General features: G+C 42.0%; 1 protein-coding gene across 3 annotated transcripts in view; it reads left to right on the top strand.

Moving 5' to 3' along the window:
* The first annotated feature begins 4,514 nt into the window (after nt 1-4,514).
* ABCC2 (ATP binding cassette subfamily C member 2) overlaps nt 4,515-18,700 on the top strand; it is a 63,898-nt gene continuing 49,712 nt past the window's right edge. Inside the window, exons 1-7 of one of the 3 annotated variants that reach the window (XM_021943577.2) lie at nt 4,517-5,048; nt 5,210-5,314; nt 7,057-7,230; nt 15,033-15,158; nt 16,357-16,491; nt 16,694-16,801; nt 17,198-17,253. In XM_021943577.2, coding sequence (XP_021799269.2) covers nt 5,282-5,314; nt 7,057-7,230; nt 15,033-15,158; nt 16,357-16,491; nt 16,694-16,801; nt 17,198-17,253 — 632 coding nt within the window. In that variant the 5' untranslated portion in view covers nt 4,517-5,048; nt 5,210-5,281. Of the gene's footprint in view, nt 5,315-7,056; nt 7,231-15,032; nt 15,159-16,356; nt 16,492-16,693; nt 16,802-17,197; nt 17,254-18,700 lie in introns of all 3 variants that reach the window. The other 2 variants (XR_002524403.2, XM_031652131.1) reach the window with 2 other exon arrangements.

Genomic DNA, 18,700 nt, shown 5'->3' with positions numbered 1-18,700 from the left:
AGTGAAATAAAGATATTCTCATGCAGAGAAAACCTAAAAGAATGTGTCTCCAGTAGACCCTCACTATAAGAAATTCTTTTTTTTTTATTTTTTGAGACGGAGTCTCACCCTGTCGCCCAGGCTGGAGTGCAATGGCGCGATCTCAGGTTTCTGCAATCTCCACCTCCTGGGTTCAAACAATTCTCCTGCCTCAGCCTCCCAAGTAGCTGGGACTACAGGTGCCCATCAGCACACTCAGTTTATTTTTGTATTTTTAGTAGAGAAGGGGTTTCACCATGTTGGCCAGGCTGGTCTTGAACTCCTGACCTCGTGATCTGCCTGCCTCAGCCTCCCAAAGTGCTGGGGTTACAGGCATCAGCCACTGTGCCCGGCCCCAAGAAATTCTTAAACAAGTTGTTCAGGCCAAAGGCAGGAAGAAATGAAGAGTACCAGAAAGGGTAAATATCTGGTACATATAAAAGACCTATTTTAAGTACTTTTGTTATATACATTCTATATTTAATAAATTATGTTTGTGTGCATATATAGGTCTTTTAAATATAATTAGCCATTTAAAGCAAAAATAATAACAATGTTGTATAGGATTTATGATACATGTAGAAGTAAAACCTAAGAAAACAAAAGTACAAAAGTTAGCAGGAATAAATGAAATTATACTATTATACTGTTGGTTGAGATTATTATTATATATTCTTACATTGTTCCTGAAATAGTTTGATCTCTCTTGCTTGGGATACAATTTGCTTGAGTGTATACAATTGTCAAAACTCTTTGAATAGAACATCTAAGATCTGTGCATTTGTTTGTATGTTAATTATACCTCCAACATTGTTCTTAAACAGTGTGATTGAGATTGAATTTACAGGGATGTAGACTGTATCATATTTCAGGAGTCAATGCTGTTTTGAACAGATAATCTCATGGGTTACCTTTGTAAGGAATTAGTTCCACAAGACTCTCACTGAAAACAGGAGAGCTGGAAAACAGGTATTCAGTATTCCTGGAGTAAATTCTTCAAATTTAGATTCCTATAAAAACCCTTCAAGAAAGAATATTGGGAATCCTAAGTTTTATTTTATCTGTCTTTCAACAAAGATTATATAAGATCACAATGGTTTTTAAAATGTAGTTGAAAAGATTTTTCTACTACACATTACTTTCTTACTATCTGTTGTGATCACCCTGCAGAGGTGGGATGGTCCCTACCATCCAAAATTTGGTTCAGATGTCAAGACTGATGATGCACACACAACAGAAGAGTATGAAAAGACTTATTATCTGTAGAATGAAGATTTCGGGAGGCCGAGTGTGGTGGCTCATGCCTGTAATCCCAGCACTTTGGGAGGCCGAGGTAGGAGGATCACTTGAGGTTAGAAGTTTGAGACTAGCCTGGCCAATGTGGCAAAACCCCGTCTCTACTAAAAATACAAAGATTAGACGGGCGTGGTGGTGCGTGCCTGTAATCCCAGCTACTTGGGAGGCTGAGGCAGAAGAATCACTTGAACTAGGGAGGTGGAGGTTGCAGTGAGCTGAGATTGCGCCACCACACTCCAACCTGGGTGACAGAGCAAGACTCCATCTAAAAAAAAAAAGCAAAAAAAGGAAAAGAAGAGAAAAGATTTCCGGAAAGAGCAGGGCAGGCTCCCAAGCAGAGCTTAAAATGACTTGGGGGAACAGGAAGGGTGACAGGCTTGGGTCTTTATGGTGGTTAGGGGGTGGGCTGGAGTGCAGTGTCCTCCATGTGCAGGCAGGATGCGTGGTTTGAACTTCCCACTGGTGCTAAAGAAGGGAGCACCCATGCTGTCTTGTCAGCTTGTCTGGATGTGGGACAGAGTGGGAAAGAGGTGTGGTGAGGCTAGAGGGCTGTCAGTCTTGCCTCATCAAAACTCAGAGAACTATACTCCTAAAAAGGATGAATCTATACTCTATATAAATTATACCTCAGCCAGGTGGGGTGGCTCATGCCTCTTAATCTCAGCACTTTGGGAGGGCTGAGGCAGGCAGATTGCTTGAGCTCAGGAGTTTGAGACCAGCTTATGCAATAAGGCAAAACCCCGTCTCTACAAAAAGTACAAAAAAAATTAGCCGAGCATGGCGGCACACGCCTGTGGTCCCAGCTACTCAGGCAGCGGAAGTGGGAGGATCGCTTGAGCTCAGGAGTTCGAGGCTGCAGTGAGCTGTGACCATGCCACTGTACTCTAGCCCTTTTCTTTTGAGCCATATACCCTGTCTCAAAAGAAAAACAATTTTACCTCAGTAAACCCAACTTTAAAAGGAGAGAGAGAGAGAGATTGTAAAGAACTTATGATAGTGCCTGGCACATAGTGAATGCTCAGTGTTTACTGCTGTCATTTAAATTATTATTGTTACTACTGCTACCACTTCTACTGCTCCTTCTCTGACCTTTGAATTGAGAATAGTACTGTGAAGAGAAATAGGACACATTGTGTCCACCCAGTCTCATGATACAATGTGTGATGTAAACCCGCAGTCTTCTTCATCTTATATATAGGGAAACTGAGGCCCAAAGACTGATCCCATTTCACCCCTTTCCCTTCAGACTTGTGCCTCTTCCCACCCTTCTTACTCCACCCCAACCCTGCTTACACTGATCAAGGGAAATAACGCAGTTCACTAAGGTGCATGGACCAATGGAAAGACGCTGGAGGACATTTCACAAAGACAACCTTTCTGCACGCCCTACAGCTCAAACCTCAAGGCCTTTTAGGGTCCACAAATAACACATTTTTTCCCCTGATGACCCAGCTAGGCTTCAAGAGCAGATATCTCAGACTGGCTTCTGTGATGGCCTCCAGTTGATCATTCTACCCAGGAAAAGAAATTTAAAACTCACTGTTCCAAGATTGATTTTGCGTTTTTCCTTCTCCCTCTCCTCTCTTTACAAACCCTGTTTTGATTCTTATTCATGTAAGTCAATCTGATGATTGTCTTCCTCATATACAAGTAAATTTACTTGCAGATACCTAACTAGAAATTTCAGAGTTAATCCTTGACCTTATACTTCTCAAAGTTTTACCAAGAGTTCCCCCCGTACCCCGAGTCCTACCACCGTGCCAAGAGAAGTATGCAGCCTAAAGGTGCACCCTACCCCAACTGAGATCTTAGTTCCACAGCACGTCTCCTGGCTCTTCTGGTGAGTGGTATGGAAAATGATGGAGAGCCGGGCGCGGTGGCTCACGCCTGTAATCCCAGCACTTTGGGAGGCCGAGGCGGGCGGATCACAAGGTCAGGAGATGGAGACCACAGTGAAACCCCGTCTCTACTAAAAATACAAAAAATTAGCCGGGCGCGGTGGTGGGCGCCTGTAGTCCCAGCTACTCAGGAGGCTGAGGCAGGAGAATGGCGTGAACCCGGGAGGCGGAGCTTGCAGTGAGCCGAGATCGCGCCACTGCACTCCAGCCTGGGCGACAGCGCGAGACTCCGTCTCAAAAAACAAAAAAAAAAAAAAAAGAAAATGATGGAGAAACTGCCATATGTTTTCATAATGGTCAGACCAATTTACATTTCTATCAACAGTATACTAGGTTTCCCTTTTCTCCACACCCTTGACAGCACTTATCTTGTTTTTTCCATAATAGCCATCCTAATAGGTATGAGGTGGTATCTCACTGTGGTTTTGATTTGCATTTTCCAGATGACTTGTGAAGTTGATTCATTTGTCATACACCTGCTGGCCATTTATATGTCTTCTTTGGAGAAGTGTCTGTTCAAGTCCTTTGCCCATTTTTTAAATTTGTTTGTGTATGTTTGCTATTGAGTTGTATGAGTTTCTTATAGTATATCATGGATATTAACTCTTCGTCAGTTATGTGGTCTGCAAATATTTTCTCCCACTCTGAATGCTGCCTTTTCATTTTTTTAATGTGTATACTTGACTTTTAAAATAAGTAACAAGGTCCATACAGTCCACATTTGGCTGATATGCCTCTTGATTCTCTTTTAATTTGTAAGTTCCTTCGACTCCTTTCCTTCTTTTAATTTATTTGTTAAGAAATGGAGTCATTTGCACCATAGAATCTCCCACATCCTGGATTTTGACAATTGCATTCCCGTGGAGTCCTTTAGCATGTTCCTGTGTTTCTTATAATCTGGTAGTTAGATCTAGAATTTGACCAGATTTAGGGCCAGTTTTTTTAGTTAGGATACTGCATGGATGGTTATGTGTACTTTTTTCATGATATCATGGTCATATACTGCTTGGTTCTTAAAGCAATTTAAGTGACAGTACAAAAGGTTGGGTCAGGTGGGGCATGGTAGCTCATGCCTATAACCCTAGCACTTTGGGAGGCCAAGGCAGGAGGATTGTTGAAGCCTGGGGTTCGAGACCAGCCTGGACAACATAGCAAGACCCCGTCCCTACAGAATTTTTTTTTTAATTAGCTGGGCTCGTTGGCATGTGTCTGTAGTCCCAGCTACTCAGGAAGCTGAGGCAGGAAGATCGTTTGAACCCATGAGGTCAAGGCTGCAATGAGTCATGATGGCACCACTGCACACTAGTCCAGGCAACAGAGCAAAACCCTGTCTCGAAAAAAAAATAAAAATAAAAAATAAAAGGTTGGGTCGATGACAGTTTCTGGCGACTGATGCCACCACTCTGTTTGCAGAATCACCCCCTCCTCTGGCCCTGATGTTTTATCATGACATCATATTTACAATGTCTGGCAAAGGCTTCATTCCCATTTGGCATACTACCTCTCAGGCAAATAGACCTTTTGAAAGCCTGTATTATGTATATAACATACAGGTTCACACTGGATAAGCTATTTTATAACCTGACTTCTTCAAACAAAATCGAAGGAAGAAGGATATTTCACATTTCTGTAAACTCTAAGATCTTACAACAGAAGTGAAACTGCACATTTAGGGGTGCCTGCCCCTCCACTGATGCTGCCCTTTGTGGGTCATATGTCCTTAGGAAAATGAAAGACTGTGCACTCCTGACTTGTTGGCCAGCTCTGTTGACATCTTTCAGTGGTTCCTTTCATATACGGCCACTCCTCCAGAGGCCTCTTGTACTTTGGGAACTGGTGAGTCTCCCTGTCCCTAGGGCTTTTTAGTCACATGTCCATCCACTGTTTCAACGTAACATGCATCTAGGCAAGGTTAACGATTAAATGGTTGGGATGAAAGGTCATCCTTTACACAGAACATCAGAATGGTAGATAATTCCTGTTCCACCTTCTTTGAGGAAACAAGTAAAGAAGAAACAACACAGTCATATTAATAGAAGAGTCTTCGTTCCAGACGCAGTCCAGGAATCATGCTGGAGGACTTCTGCAACTCTACTTTTTGGGTGAGAAATTACATTTATCTTCATATTGACTCTTCTCAGACTCAGAACAAGTGGTAGTTAGTTAACTTAGGGTGGCCACCAACAAGATCCAGAAATGTTAGAGGTGCAGTTGGTCTAAAGCTCAGGCTTTTTAGAAAGCATAATTCATAATATCGCCAGAGAATATAAGGGATATAAGATCTGGGAAAGGTAATGCAATTTATTCTGTCATATGTTTATTTTATCTCAGACTCTTGTACTAGCTAGTTGCAAAATTGCCTTCTCTAAAAAGAAACAGGTAAAAACCTTCCAATTTTATCAGTGTGAGGAAGGAGAATTGTTGTTGCATACTTTGCTAGTAGAAGGAAGAGAAGGTCGTGACTGAGTCTTGCTGAGACATGTTGATGTTGAAATGATAATGATAAGTTCTAGAAGAACTGGCAACTAATGATATGGACTAGAAGTTGAGTCTAGGGATGCAACTTTGGGCATCATGAGTACTGAAATAATTTTTGAACAACTGGAGTCGGGTAACACTGTTTTTAAGGAAAAGAAGAGACACCACTTAGAGGGTGAACAAGAACAGTGTAACATTATGGAGTCATAGATAGCAAAAAATTTCAAGATAAAGGCCAATCAACAGTATCAAAGGTCTAGTGGAATAGAAAACAAAAAAGGACCTTAGATTTAGTGATTTTGGTAAGGGTTTAGTGAGACAGTGTCATCTGCAAACTTCTAGCCTCAGCATCAGAATAACCTGGGGCAATTAATAGTTTAAGTATCTTAAGTGATTCTTCTGAATTATAACATCTGATAACCTTATGTAGAGGTGAGAGGGGCAAGGATGAGATAGCAGAGCACCTGGGCAGCACCTCGTGTGTTAGAAAGGACCTGGGTCCCAAGGCCCTCAAGGTCAGGAGTGTATACCACGGCAAGGTGGGTCTTCATGGGCTGCAGTATCTAGACAGGCCATCTCTTGAGAATTCTTTCTGAGCACTAACTACCTGACCAACTTTCTTGGTCATGGCATCGCAACCATTTCTTTGAAGAGTCTGTACAAATAACCACATAAAACAAATTTTAACTATTTATGGGAAGAGAAAAATCTACACTCATGTGACTCAGAGACAATAATTGGTGCCCACCTCCCACCCCCCAACTTCCACTTCACAAGACACTTCCATTTATCGCAGAATGCAAAGACTGCACAAAACTTGCTGGTAGTAAGCCTTCTGTCCAACAATGCTGTTGTCCCTGCTGTGCTGAAACTGGACAGGTTTTTAATGTAAGCGCTCTGGGCCATCAGAGGGTAAATGCTACAGTGTGACTAAGCATTCTCCCTGCATGGTGCCTGCATGTTTGAATATCTGCCACTGAGTTCAGTTAGTGCTAGAAACTTGAATAATTTTTTATATCCCAGAGAACTATTCTCTCCTTTAAACTGGGAAACAGCCCTTCTTCATCCTGTAATTTGGCAAATGCAGTGTGAGGTTTACTCAGGATAGCTGGTACAGAAATTCACTGAGAATCACAAGAAGACAGGTGTTTAGAGGGTGGGTTGGCCAGAAAGTAACTACATTTGTCATTAAATGGTGAATTTGTATCAATGTGCACAAATAGGAAAATATGGATAGTTAAAGGGTAAGGCTGGATATGGATATGGAGTTGAGTTTAAATTGTCTGGAAGCAGTGAGATGTGCTGCAGGATGGTTTTCTGTCTTCACAATGCATGTATACAACAATCCTTTCCCTTTGGTCTCCAGAATTCCTCATTCCTGGACAGTCCAGAGGCAGACCTGCCACTTTGTTTTGAGCAAACTGTTCTGGTGTGGATTCCCTTGGGCTTCCTATGGCTCCTGGCCCCCTGGCAGCTTCTCCACGTGTATAAATCCAGGACCAAGAGATCTTCTATCACCAAACTCTACCTCGCTAAGCAGGTAAAATAACACCACTGTTTCTGAACTCTAATTCCTTGGTGTACAGTAGAGATATTTTCTTGGTGTTTAGTGTCCTGTTCCTTGTCTTTAAGCAGCTGTCCCAGGTGCCATTATCTCAGGTAGAGCCAGGTTCTGGGTTTCCCTCTCTCCATCTACCCTAATTCTCATGGGTCCCTTGCCGCATTTCTTAAATCAAAGTAGCTTTGATTTTTGCATAAGAATGGTGACTCTTAATTCTTGTGGATATTGGGTTCCCTAAACACAAAGGGCATATAATCAATCAAATTATCTTTATAGCATTTGAGAAATGAACACAGGATCACCTGTCTTTAAACAGCTCTAATAAATCGGTGGACTGTAATTCAGTTGGCACCTACCTCATGAAAATGAACTAGATAATGGAACTCCAGCCCCACTGAGGCAATCCAACTATCACTCATCTTCAAAAACTTGGATCTGAAATAAGGTTTCCATTTTCCCCACGTATTCGATGAGTCAGGATGATCACTCACAGTAGAGGGAGGAAGAGTGAGTGTGCACAGTGACAAGCACGAGTACGGAAATAACAGAAAGGACAGGTCTGTGGGAGAGGCCCAGGAGGGGCCAGGAGGGGAGGAGCCCTCAGCCAGCTGCACCAACTCACTCAGGGAGGGGTCTTGTGGGAACCCAAGACCCCCATTTGAGGTAGTAAAATTATCTCAGAAAATCTTCCATCTGCTTCCTTTCACTAGTTTTTTTTTCTATCTGTCTTTATTATCATTATTACTACTATTTTAAATGGAGTCTCACTCTTGCCCAGGCTGGAGTGCAGTGGCATGATCTCAGCTCACTGCAACCTCTGCCTCCTGGGTTCAAACAATTCTTATGCCTCAATCCCTCCCAAGTAGCTGGGATTACAGGTGCACGCCACCATGCCCAGCTAATTTTTGTATTTTCAGTAGAGATGGGATTTTGCCATATTGGCCAGGCTGGTCTCAAACCCGTGACCTCAAGTGATCCCTCCTGCCTCGGCCTCCCAAAGTGCCAGGATTACAAGCGTGAGCCACCGCACCCAGCCTCTGTCAGTCCTTATCTTTCAACAGGTTTTTAGAAAGGCAAACTAGATTCCATTGTTCTACGAACATACCTAACAATGACTCAGGTTATCTGGAACCTTAAAAGGAGGAAAGAGCTTGGCCAAAGGAAGTGGACTTCACCTTGACACTTTGAGGTCGGGGTTGGTCGTGGGTTTTGTTGGATTCTGATTAGAAAAAGAACAGTCTCAGAGCTTGGGGCAGGGTCACTGTCTCCTTTGTTGACCTGAGTGCCCATCATAGGACCTAGCATGTTTCAAACACTCAGATGGAATTCAACATTTGTTGAATGTTGGTGTTAAATGCATTCTAGGAATAGTGGTAGATTTAAGAGTATGTTAGAGCTGAACTCAGCGGTACACACCTGTAATCCCAGCTCCTCTGAAAGCTGGAAGTGGTAGGATCACTAGAGGCCAGCCTGGCAACATAGTGAGTCCCCATCTCTTAAAAAAAAAAAAAAAAAAAAAAAAAAAGGAAAGAAACGTATGTTAGACTTTGAATATTCTGAACATTGAACAACTCTGCACATTTAACAACATTCTCAGTACCGTTGGATTTGAGTCATTGTTTGAGGTTAGAAGCAATCAAGTTAGGAGGCTTCTTCCACTTTCTGGAGCTTCCAAGAAGAAGCTGGTTAATGAGCAAACCAATATCCCATCCTAATAAAAGCTATTAGTTAACTCTTTTACAAAATACTTTATTGAGATATAATTTACATATCATACAGCTCTCCCATTTAATACAATTCAGGCTGGACGCCGTGGCTCACGCCTGTAATCCCAACATTTTGAGAGGCTGAGGTGGGTGGATCACTTGAGGTCAGGAGTTTGAGACCAGCCTGGCCAACACAGTGAAACCCCATCTCTACTAAAAATACAAACAAATTCAGCTGGGCGTGGTGGCTCATGCCTGTAATCCCAGCACTTTGGGAGGCCAAGGCAGGTGGATCACAAGGTCAGGAGTTCAAGACCAGCGTGGCCAACATGGTGAAACCCCGTCTCTACTAAAAATACAAAAATTAGCCGGGCATGGTGGTGGATGCCTGTAATCCCAGCTACTTGGGAGGCTGAGGCAGAGAATTGCTTGAACCTGGGAGGCGGAGCTTGCAGTGAGCCAAGATCATGCCACTGCACTCCAGCATGGGTGACAAAGCAAGACTTCATCTCAAAAAAAAAACATTAGGCTGGTGCGGTGGCACACACCTGTAACCCCAGCTACTCAGGTGGCTGAGGCATGAGGATCACTTGAACCTGGGAGGTGGAGGTTGCAGTGAGCCGAGATCACGCCACTGCACTCCAGCTTCAGACTCTGTCTCAAAAAAAAAAAAAAAAAAAATTCCGTTTTTTTCAGTATATTAACACATATGTGCAAACTTCACCACAGTCAATTTTAGAACATTTCATTCTCTTTAACCCCATCTCCTCATTCCCGTTATCCTTAGCAACCGCTAAATCTCTTTTCTTTCTTTATAGATTTCCCTGTTCTGGACATTTCATATGAATGGAATTATATAATATGTGGTCTTTTTTTATTGGCTTTTTTCCCTTGGCACAATGTTTTCAAGGTTTATCTGTGCTGTACCATTGCTGTACCATTGCTGTACCATGTATCGATATTTCACTCCTTTTTTTTTTTTTTTTTTTTTTTTTGAGACAGAGTCTCACTCTGTCGCCCAGGCAGACTGCCAACGTAGATTCTTGCCAACAATGTGTTAAAGTGCATGTGCCTGCACCATTGTCAGCACTGAGTTATTTTCAACTTTTATGTGCAAACATGACATCTCATTGAGTTACTTTGCATTTTTATGAATACTAATGCAGTTGATTTTTTAATCTGTTAAGTATATTTCATTTGTGAATTGTCTGTTCATATCACTTCCTTATTTTTTTAATGGGGGTGTGAGTGTATTTAACTTATCTTTTGAACAGATAATTCTCAGAGGGTCACAAAATTCAAAAAGTACAAAAGGGGCTGGGCATAGTAGCTCATGCCTGTAATCCCAACACTTTGGGAAGCTGAGGTGGGAGAATTGCTTGAGCCCAGGAGTTTGAGACCAACTTGGTGAAACCTATCTCTACAAAAAATATTTTTTAAAAATTAGCTAGCCATGGTGGCATGTGCCTGTGGTCCCAGCTACTCGGGAGGCTAAGGTGGGAAGATCACTTGAGTTTAAGGAGGTCAAGGCTGCGGTGAGCCATGTTCACACCACTGCACCTCAGCCTGGGCAACAAAGCTAGACCCTGTCTCAAAAATAAAATAAAACAAAATAGAAAAGGACAGAAGGGTACACAGTACTCTAGTCACTCATTCCTGTCTTAGTTGATAACCATTGATACCAGTTCCTTGTATCTCCTTCCAGAATAGCCTGCGCTTTTACAAACAGCTACGTACATATATTTTTTTCACACAAATGCTAGTGTCCCATATGTGCTTTTCTGTGACTTAGAGCTCCTTCCATTTTAGTACATAAAAATCTGCGTGTTTCTCTTTTTTGATGGATATGTTATTCATTTGCACCTAAGCAGCCAAACTCGTACTGATACCACCATGATGCGACAAAATACAAAACATCATTCCATTAATGTTAGAGTAACGAACAAATTAGGGAGTCATGGTAAAACAGAGCTAAAAGGGGCTGAGGAAATCAGTGAAGTGCATTATAGTGTAACCGTTCACCTGAACAATTGAGTTTTTTTAATCAGTAAAAGCCCCCCAATCCCACAACATAGGAATAATCCTTCATCTTTATACTTTTTACTTCCTATTCTTAAAGTTAGATTCTAAATCCTAAAGATACACCAAAGAGATTGTATCTACTTATCTATAGCCAGAGGCATCTATTGTGTCATATACAGCAGCCAAGGTTACTGAAACCTCTTTGATTAGACTTCAGTCATATCCCACCCCCAAAATCAACCCAATAGGTACAATGATAACCTATCAAGGCAGAATACAGAGCTGTAAAACAAGAAAAATCCTGTGAGGGAGGGAGGGAAAAAGGAAGGATTCCGCCACTACCCAGACTGAAATTGAGTTAATATATTCATCTCAACACGTGTTCAGGCTGCATGTTCAGGGAGTAATTTAAGAATAAATCTATGATTTGTGAAGCACTGAAATACTTAGTGGTTTGCTGTGTTACATCATAGCTTTCCCCAGCAGTTTCCAAGACAGCCTTCAAAAACTGGCAGGAGAATTTTGCTGGAGCTGCATGCAGGACTACCAAGATTCCGCCCCATATTTATGAAACCGATTGTTCCGGGACTGGTTGTTCTAGTCTTCTGTGTGTCAGGTCTGACTTTTCCAGGAATGGTTGATCCACACTGGAAGGCTTCCAGATGTGTTCCCCAGGCATCCCAGGCGGTAGGAAGAGTAGAGGCCTGGGTATTCTGTAGATGCTGAGCCCTGAGTCATACTGTTACTTATTCTTTGGTCAGTTGGTTTTCTACCACCTCTTAGATTTCATTCTCTGTAACTAGCTCATATGCTGTTTGTAGCTAAGGTTCAGGGTATTGTAAAGTTCTTGCAGCTGCTAGAGGCTGCAGTGTTTCTATCTCTGAAATCCATCATTAATTACACACAACTGGGCTGGAGAGAACATGAATCTGGTCTGCTGTTTCTTCTCCTAGACCTTATCTTCATTCTTCACTGTGCTCTTCTCTGCAGAAGTGGGTAGTTTTACTTTGAGACTAGTGGAAGAATTAGGGCTTTCCTGAATAAATAGATCCACAGAGGAAGGAAGAGGAGAGAGCCTCTGAGTGGGACACCTCCTCAGATGTCATTTGCAAGGATGGATAACTTTCATCAGGGCCACAAGTCACAGGCATTGATGAAAGAGTCCCTAGAACTGGATGCTTTGGAATAAGGCAGGCTTTGGAGACAGGATGGGCTCACACTCGTGTTATTGAAAAGGAGCGGGGAAGGGCAGGTGCAGTGGCTCACGCCTGTAATCCCAGCACTTTGGGAGGCTGAGGTGGGTGGATCACCTGAGGCCAGAAGTTCAAGACCAGCCTGGACAACATGGTGAAACCCTGTCTCTACTAAAAATACAAAAATTAGCTGGGCATGATGGTTCACACCTGTAATCCCAGCTACTTGGGTGGCTGAGGCAGGAGAATCGCTTGAACGCGGGAGGTGGAGGTTGCAGTGAGCTGAAATCGCACCACTACACTCCAGCCTGGGTGACAGAGCAAAATTCCATATCAAAAAAAAAAAAAGAAAGAAAAAGAAAAAGATGAAGAAAAAGAAAGAAAAGGTGGGGGAAAATTAAAGAGCTGGACTGTAAAAATGGCTAAGGCTTTAAGATTTAAGTATCTAGGTAGAAGATCTTAGAGAAATATGTAAAATTTCTCCAAATGTAGAAGTATCAAAAAGCCAGGATGAAGTCAGTCCCCTCCACATTAACAGGAGACAACCAGCTCTCAATCCCACAAAAGGTCTGCTTCTTTCTTTGTAATGATTCCTTGAGATGCTGTTATTTGAATGTACCATAATTTATGTGCCCTATATGCCATGAGTGTCATTGGTTTCTAATATTTTGCATCATAAGCAATGCTGCAATCCACAGCTTTGTATATACTTGTGTATTCAAGTGCATCTATAGGATAAATTCAAAAAAATGAAATGACTGAGTTAAGGATACGTGAACTCATAATTTTTATAGACAGTGCAAACTGCCCTCCAAAGAGGCTCTCCTCGGTCTCACCAACTTTGTATTACATTTTTTGATGTTTGCTAATTGGTTAGGCAAAAGTGGTATGTCATTATACTTTCAAATTGTATTCTCATATTAATGAGGTTAAGCATATTCTCATACGTTTTAAAGCCTTTTGTGTTTTTTTAAAAATCCATTTATATTATATACTCTTCTTTTGCATTGAGTTATTAGAGTATTTTTTAAAATTACTTTGTAGAAGTTCTTTATAAAGTTAACCGGTCTTTTTTGATATAAATTGCTCAGTGTATTTCAAATCCATTGTATGAGTTTAATATATATAAGTCTGTGGCAAGGCCCCCTCCTTTTCCCTAGCCTGGGGAGTAGGCTGCTGGTTAGCATCCTCTAGTCATCTCCAATGGCAGGTGCCTTAGCTCTAGCTTGCTCTATTTTACCTCCTAGTTTACCTAAAGGCAACCATAACGTACCACCTATAAAGCTATTTGTTTTTCCAAAACCGCATAGTCTCTTGTGGGGAAAACACCCTGTAGCGTATTATATACTTGAAAAAATGCATTCCAGTTATTAACATGTCTCTGACTCTACTCCTTACTAAATAATAGCACTGATCCTGTTAGTTAAAGTAAAGGTGCATTCATCTCTTTCCTTGGCTGGTTTTCATTACAAAGGGCCCATTATCTCTGCCTGAGACATTCCAGATAAATGAGACTTAAAAGAATGAATAAGGGTAGATGGGTAGGAGCATAAAAGGATGAGGGGAGGGAAGATGGTGCCACATAAATATCTTTGTTTTGATGGCTAAGATGCTGGTATATTTCCTCAGTGGAGGCAGTAATTTTCCCTCCTGATAGGTGGGGATGTGGGCCTTTAAAACAGTATAATGTGTATCATCATGTCTTCTGAGCTCATAGGACAAATATTGACTGGCATTATCTGGGATCAAGACTGGGGCTGGGTGTGGTGGCTCATGCTTGTAATCCCAGCACTTTGGGAGGCCGAGGCAGGCAGATCTCCTGAGGTCAGGAGCTTGAGACCAGCCTGGCGAACGTGGTGACATCCCGTCTCTACTAAAAATACAAAAATTAGCCAGGTGTGGTGGCGCACACTTGTAATCCCAGCTACTTGGGAGGCTGAGGCAGGCGAATCACTTGAACTCAGGAGGTGGAGGTGGCAGTGAGCTGAGATTGTGCCTCTGCACTCCAGCCTGGGCCACAGAGTAAGACTCTGTCTCAAAACAAAAACAAAAAACCTATGGCCTAAGAAAGGGAATAGTGCCTTTAAAACCTAGTACTTTCTATTGCTGTGCAACAAAATACCCCAAAACTTAGCAGCTAAAAAAGAATTCTTTAAATCTTAACAGTTTCTGTGGGTCAAGAATTTGGAAGCAGCTTACCCAGGTTCTGCTTCAAGGTCTCTCATGAGGTTGAAGTTAGTATGTGCTGTCTGGGGCTACTGGCATGTGAAGGCTTGACTAGGGCTCAAAGACCTGCTTCTAAGATGACTCTCACGTGGCTGGTGGCAGGAAGCCTCAGTTTCTCACTGGATGTTGGCAGAAGGTCTCAGTTCCTTACCAGGTGGACCTCTCCAAAGAGCTACTGGAGTGTTCTCATGACCCAACTGGTAGCTTCCTCCAGAGTAAGCAATCGAAGACGGAGAACAAGGAAAAAGAATCCACACTGCTTTTCATGCCCTAGCCTTGGAAGTCACACACTGTCACTTCTGCCATTTTCTGTTCACCAGAAGTACATCCCTAAGTCCCCAGCCCACACTCAAGGGAGGGGGAATTAAGCTCTGCTCTTTGAAGAAAGGAATATCAAAAAGTCTGCAGACATATTTTAAAACTTCACACAGCATTCCTCAAAAACAATGATCATGGCATACTTTGAACATTATTCTATCACTTGAACTGTATGTATCCATTCATTCCAGAAATATTTATTGTGTTATCTGAATCGCTGTATACCATTTTTCTTATCCATCACTGGAAACCATTATGTTCTAAGAGCCTTATAAAGAATGATATCCTCCTAACAGTGGTCTTTTTCCCTTCTCAGGTATTTGTTGGTTTTCTTCTTATTCTAGCAGCCATAGAACTGGCCCTTGTACTCACAGAAGACTCTGGACAAGCCACAGTCCCTGCTGTTCGATATACCAATCCAAGCCTCTACCTAGGCACATGGGTAAGACCTATCACCGCTTCTGCCCTGTGTTTCCCTTTTCATTACCCACAGGCATCTAGCTGAAATGTACTCTTTGGGGATGAAATTAATTCCAAGGTCATCTGTCTTTTTCACGGGATCCATAGTGAGGCAAAGCTTGGTTGGAATGGGGTGAAACTAATTTTAGCTTTTCATCTTCATTTGAGCATTAATGTATAGAGCCTTCTCCCTAGGTTAAGTATTAGCTTTCATGACTAAGATGTATATCTTATGTCCACATATCTTGCCATCTAAGGGTCTCAGAGGAGAGCTAAGATTCTTGATGTAAAAGAATATTTTAAATGCTGTAAATAGTATTTTTAAATTGATTGATGACTCTAAACAATGGATCAGTGAGCTTAGAGTTTCTATAAACTTGATATCAGAAAACTAATGTCTCTCCTGCAGGCATTTTTTCGGGGGGTGGGCCTAGACAGTGTTTAAATAACACTTTAATTAATTGCCATCAATTCAGTGCCAACTAATGACGCATAATTATTTGAACTTTCAAACTTTATTGAAAAATCAGAATGTCTGGCAATTGCAAACCTACGTTCAGGCAGAGCAGTGTCAGCTGGGTCTCAGTAGCAGTGGTCCCTTTAGACCATGTGCTCAGCACAATCCTCGCTGGGCAAATGTTATAAATCATGGCTCTTTCCCCACCAGAATGCTGTTTTAGGAGCACAGCATTAGGTCTAGGAAATCAACATTTAATTTATTATATCTAAAGTAGATGATATAGGGCAATTTTTTAAAATTAATTGCTTAATCTTATATTAGAAAATCAAGCTACAGACGCCTTGCACCTAATTAATTAGAACCTGTCTTCCGACCTTACTACCGTAACGTCTGAAATTAATTTTCGTGCATCTTGGAAAGGTTTTTCTAGCTCCCAAAGTAACTCCACTAAAATGCAGATAGTGACCTTCTACATTCTTGGCAAGCATCCCACTCAAGTGTGGTCCATAGAGAGAGATGAGGCACTGAAAGAAGAAGCTGGATGTCATGGGGGGGAAATGTTCAACCTAGCATCTGTGTGCTCTCTACCTGGCCAGATTAGTCACGGCAGTCTCCTCCCTCAGCCCTCCTTTCTTTCTTCCCATGTTCTCTGACATCCTTCTCCCCTGAGTCCTCGGTTAGTGGCAGTATTCTTCAGAACATCATGTGAATTTCTCTCCAGCTCCTGGTTTTGCTGATCCAATACAGCAGACAATGGTGTGTACAGAAAAACTCCTGGTTCCTGTCCGTATTCTGGGTTCTCGCAATAGTCTGTGGCACTTTCCAATTTCAGACTCTGATCCGGACACTCTTGCAGGTAAGGAAGAAAGAGTGGATGACACGAGGAGGTACCACGGGGCATCTTCTAAGAGTAAATTACATCAAACTGAGCTCCGGGATCGAATTGTACTACAGGGATTTGATCATAGGCTTTAATCACAAGCATTGATACATACGGGCCATGTAGACTTCATTTGGACAAAAGGCTCATTTTTTCCTCTTTGTTTTTTTCTTCATAGGGTGACAATTCTAATCTGGCCTACTCCTGCCTATTCTTCATCTCCTATGGATTCCAGATCCTGATGCTGATCTTTTCAGCATTTTCAGAAAATAATGAGTCATCAAATGTGAGATTCTAAATATGCCCATCTCATATGTTACTTAATTGGATGATATCTTAATGAATATAACTTTAAGAAGTCTGAGTCTCATGGAGGCCCCACAAGACCATTTTATGACAAGGAAACAGATAGTGATGAGAGTATTAAAATGCTGACTTTTGCTTTCACCTGCCAATTGTCAGCATAGTTAACTCATTCATATATCTATGCCAGAAAATCTGATTATCATTCTACTAGTGGCTTTAGGGTCTCCAAATAAACACATGTTGATAAGCTGACTTTAACATCATATCTAGTTTCTAGCACAACATTATATCATTAAAAAATCAGTTTCAGATTTCAGAGTCCCATGCAGTTCCTGTCTCCAATTGGTTTACTTTTCAATTTTTTTGTGTCTTTCAGAATCCATCATCCACAGCTTCGTTTCTGAGTAGCATTACCTACAGTTGGTATGACAGGTAGGAAAGCCTGGAGTATGGGTTGTCTGTATCCTTACTCTCTCACTCCTCTGAAAGTGACAGAAAGATTTTTTATTTTATTTATTTATTATTTTTTGAGATGGAGTTTCACTCTTGTCGCCCAGGCTGGAGTGCAATGGTGTGATCTTGGCTTACTGCAACCTCCACCTCCTGGGTTCAAGCGATTCTCCTGCCTCAGCCTCCCAAGTAGCTGGGGTTGCAGGTATGAGCCGCCATGCCCAGCTAATTTTTGTATTTTTAGTAGAGATGGGGTTTCACCATGTTGGCCAAGCTGGTCTAGAACTTGAGCTCATAATCTGCCTGCCTTGGCCTCCCTAAGTGCTGGGATTACAGGCATGAGCCACCACGCCCAACCAAAAGATTAATTTTTAAATTAATCCTGTGACCTCCATTTCTCTTCTACTTAGAGTCAGAGAGTGTTAAAACTTACAGACCAACTTAATCCAAGCCCTCCAGTGGGCAGATTGGGATGCTGAGGAGAAGAAGAAGGGGGATTTGTTTTCGGTAGCCTGGGAGTCCCACAGGAGAAGAGGAAGGAGACAGTAGGACAGGAAAAGCAAAAGTTGGAGGCAGGTTTGGAGGGTAAGGGGTGAAATAGCTGGCCTGGGCTACCAGAGGATCTGGAGCAGACACCCTTGGCCTTTATAGTTGCAGGGACCCATTTGGCAGGCTGGTGAAGTCTATGAATCCCTTCTCAGGAAGTGTTTTAAATGCATAAAATAAAATGAAAGACATTGGATTCTAAACAAAACCAAATATATTGAAATATAGTTACCAAAATATTTAAAAAACAAATGCATAATTTAGTAATACACAGACTTAGTTATTAATGCATTAAATAACAAGATCTAGTGATGAGTCTAACAATGACCATAATTTCAAAGTAGTGATAAGCATAAGTGAGCTATGAGAACATGTGGGATTTCTCAGCCTGACGCAGTGGCTCATGCCTGTAATCCCCGCACTTTGGGAGGCTGAGGGGGGTGGATCACCTGAGGTCAGGAGTTTGAGACCAGCCTGGTCAACATGGTGAAACCCTGTCTCCACTAAAAATACAAAAATTACCTAGCATGGTGGCACATGCCTGTAATCCCAGCTCCTTGGGAGGCTGAGGCAGGAGAATCGCTTGAACCTGGGAGGCAGAGGTTGCTGTGAGCCGAGATCGCAGCATTGCACTCCAGTCTTGGTGACAAGAACGAAATTCCATCCACCCCCAACAAAAAAAAAGGAAAGAAAGGAAAGAAAACATGGGATTTCCAAATGCTAGATTTCAGTTAGATGCTATTACAAATAACAATATAATATATAATTTAGGCCAAGTGTGGTGGTTTACAACTGTAATCCTAGCACTTTGGGAAGCCAAGGCAGGAAAATCACTTGAGCCCAGAAGTTTGAGGCTGCAGTCAGCTATGGTTGTGTCACTGCA

The sequence above is a fragment of the Papio anubis genome, chromosome 11 (assembly GCF_008728515.1).
Source record: "Papio anubis isolate 15944 chromosome 11, Panubis1.0, whole genome shotgun sequence".
Taxonomy (NCBI): Eukaryota; Metazoa; Chordata; class Mammalia; order Primates; family Cercopithecidae; genus Papio; species Papio anubis.
Note: the sequence above shows the minus strand (reverse complement) of the source record. Positions and strands in the feature narration are given on the sequence as shown.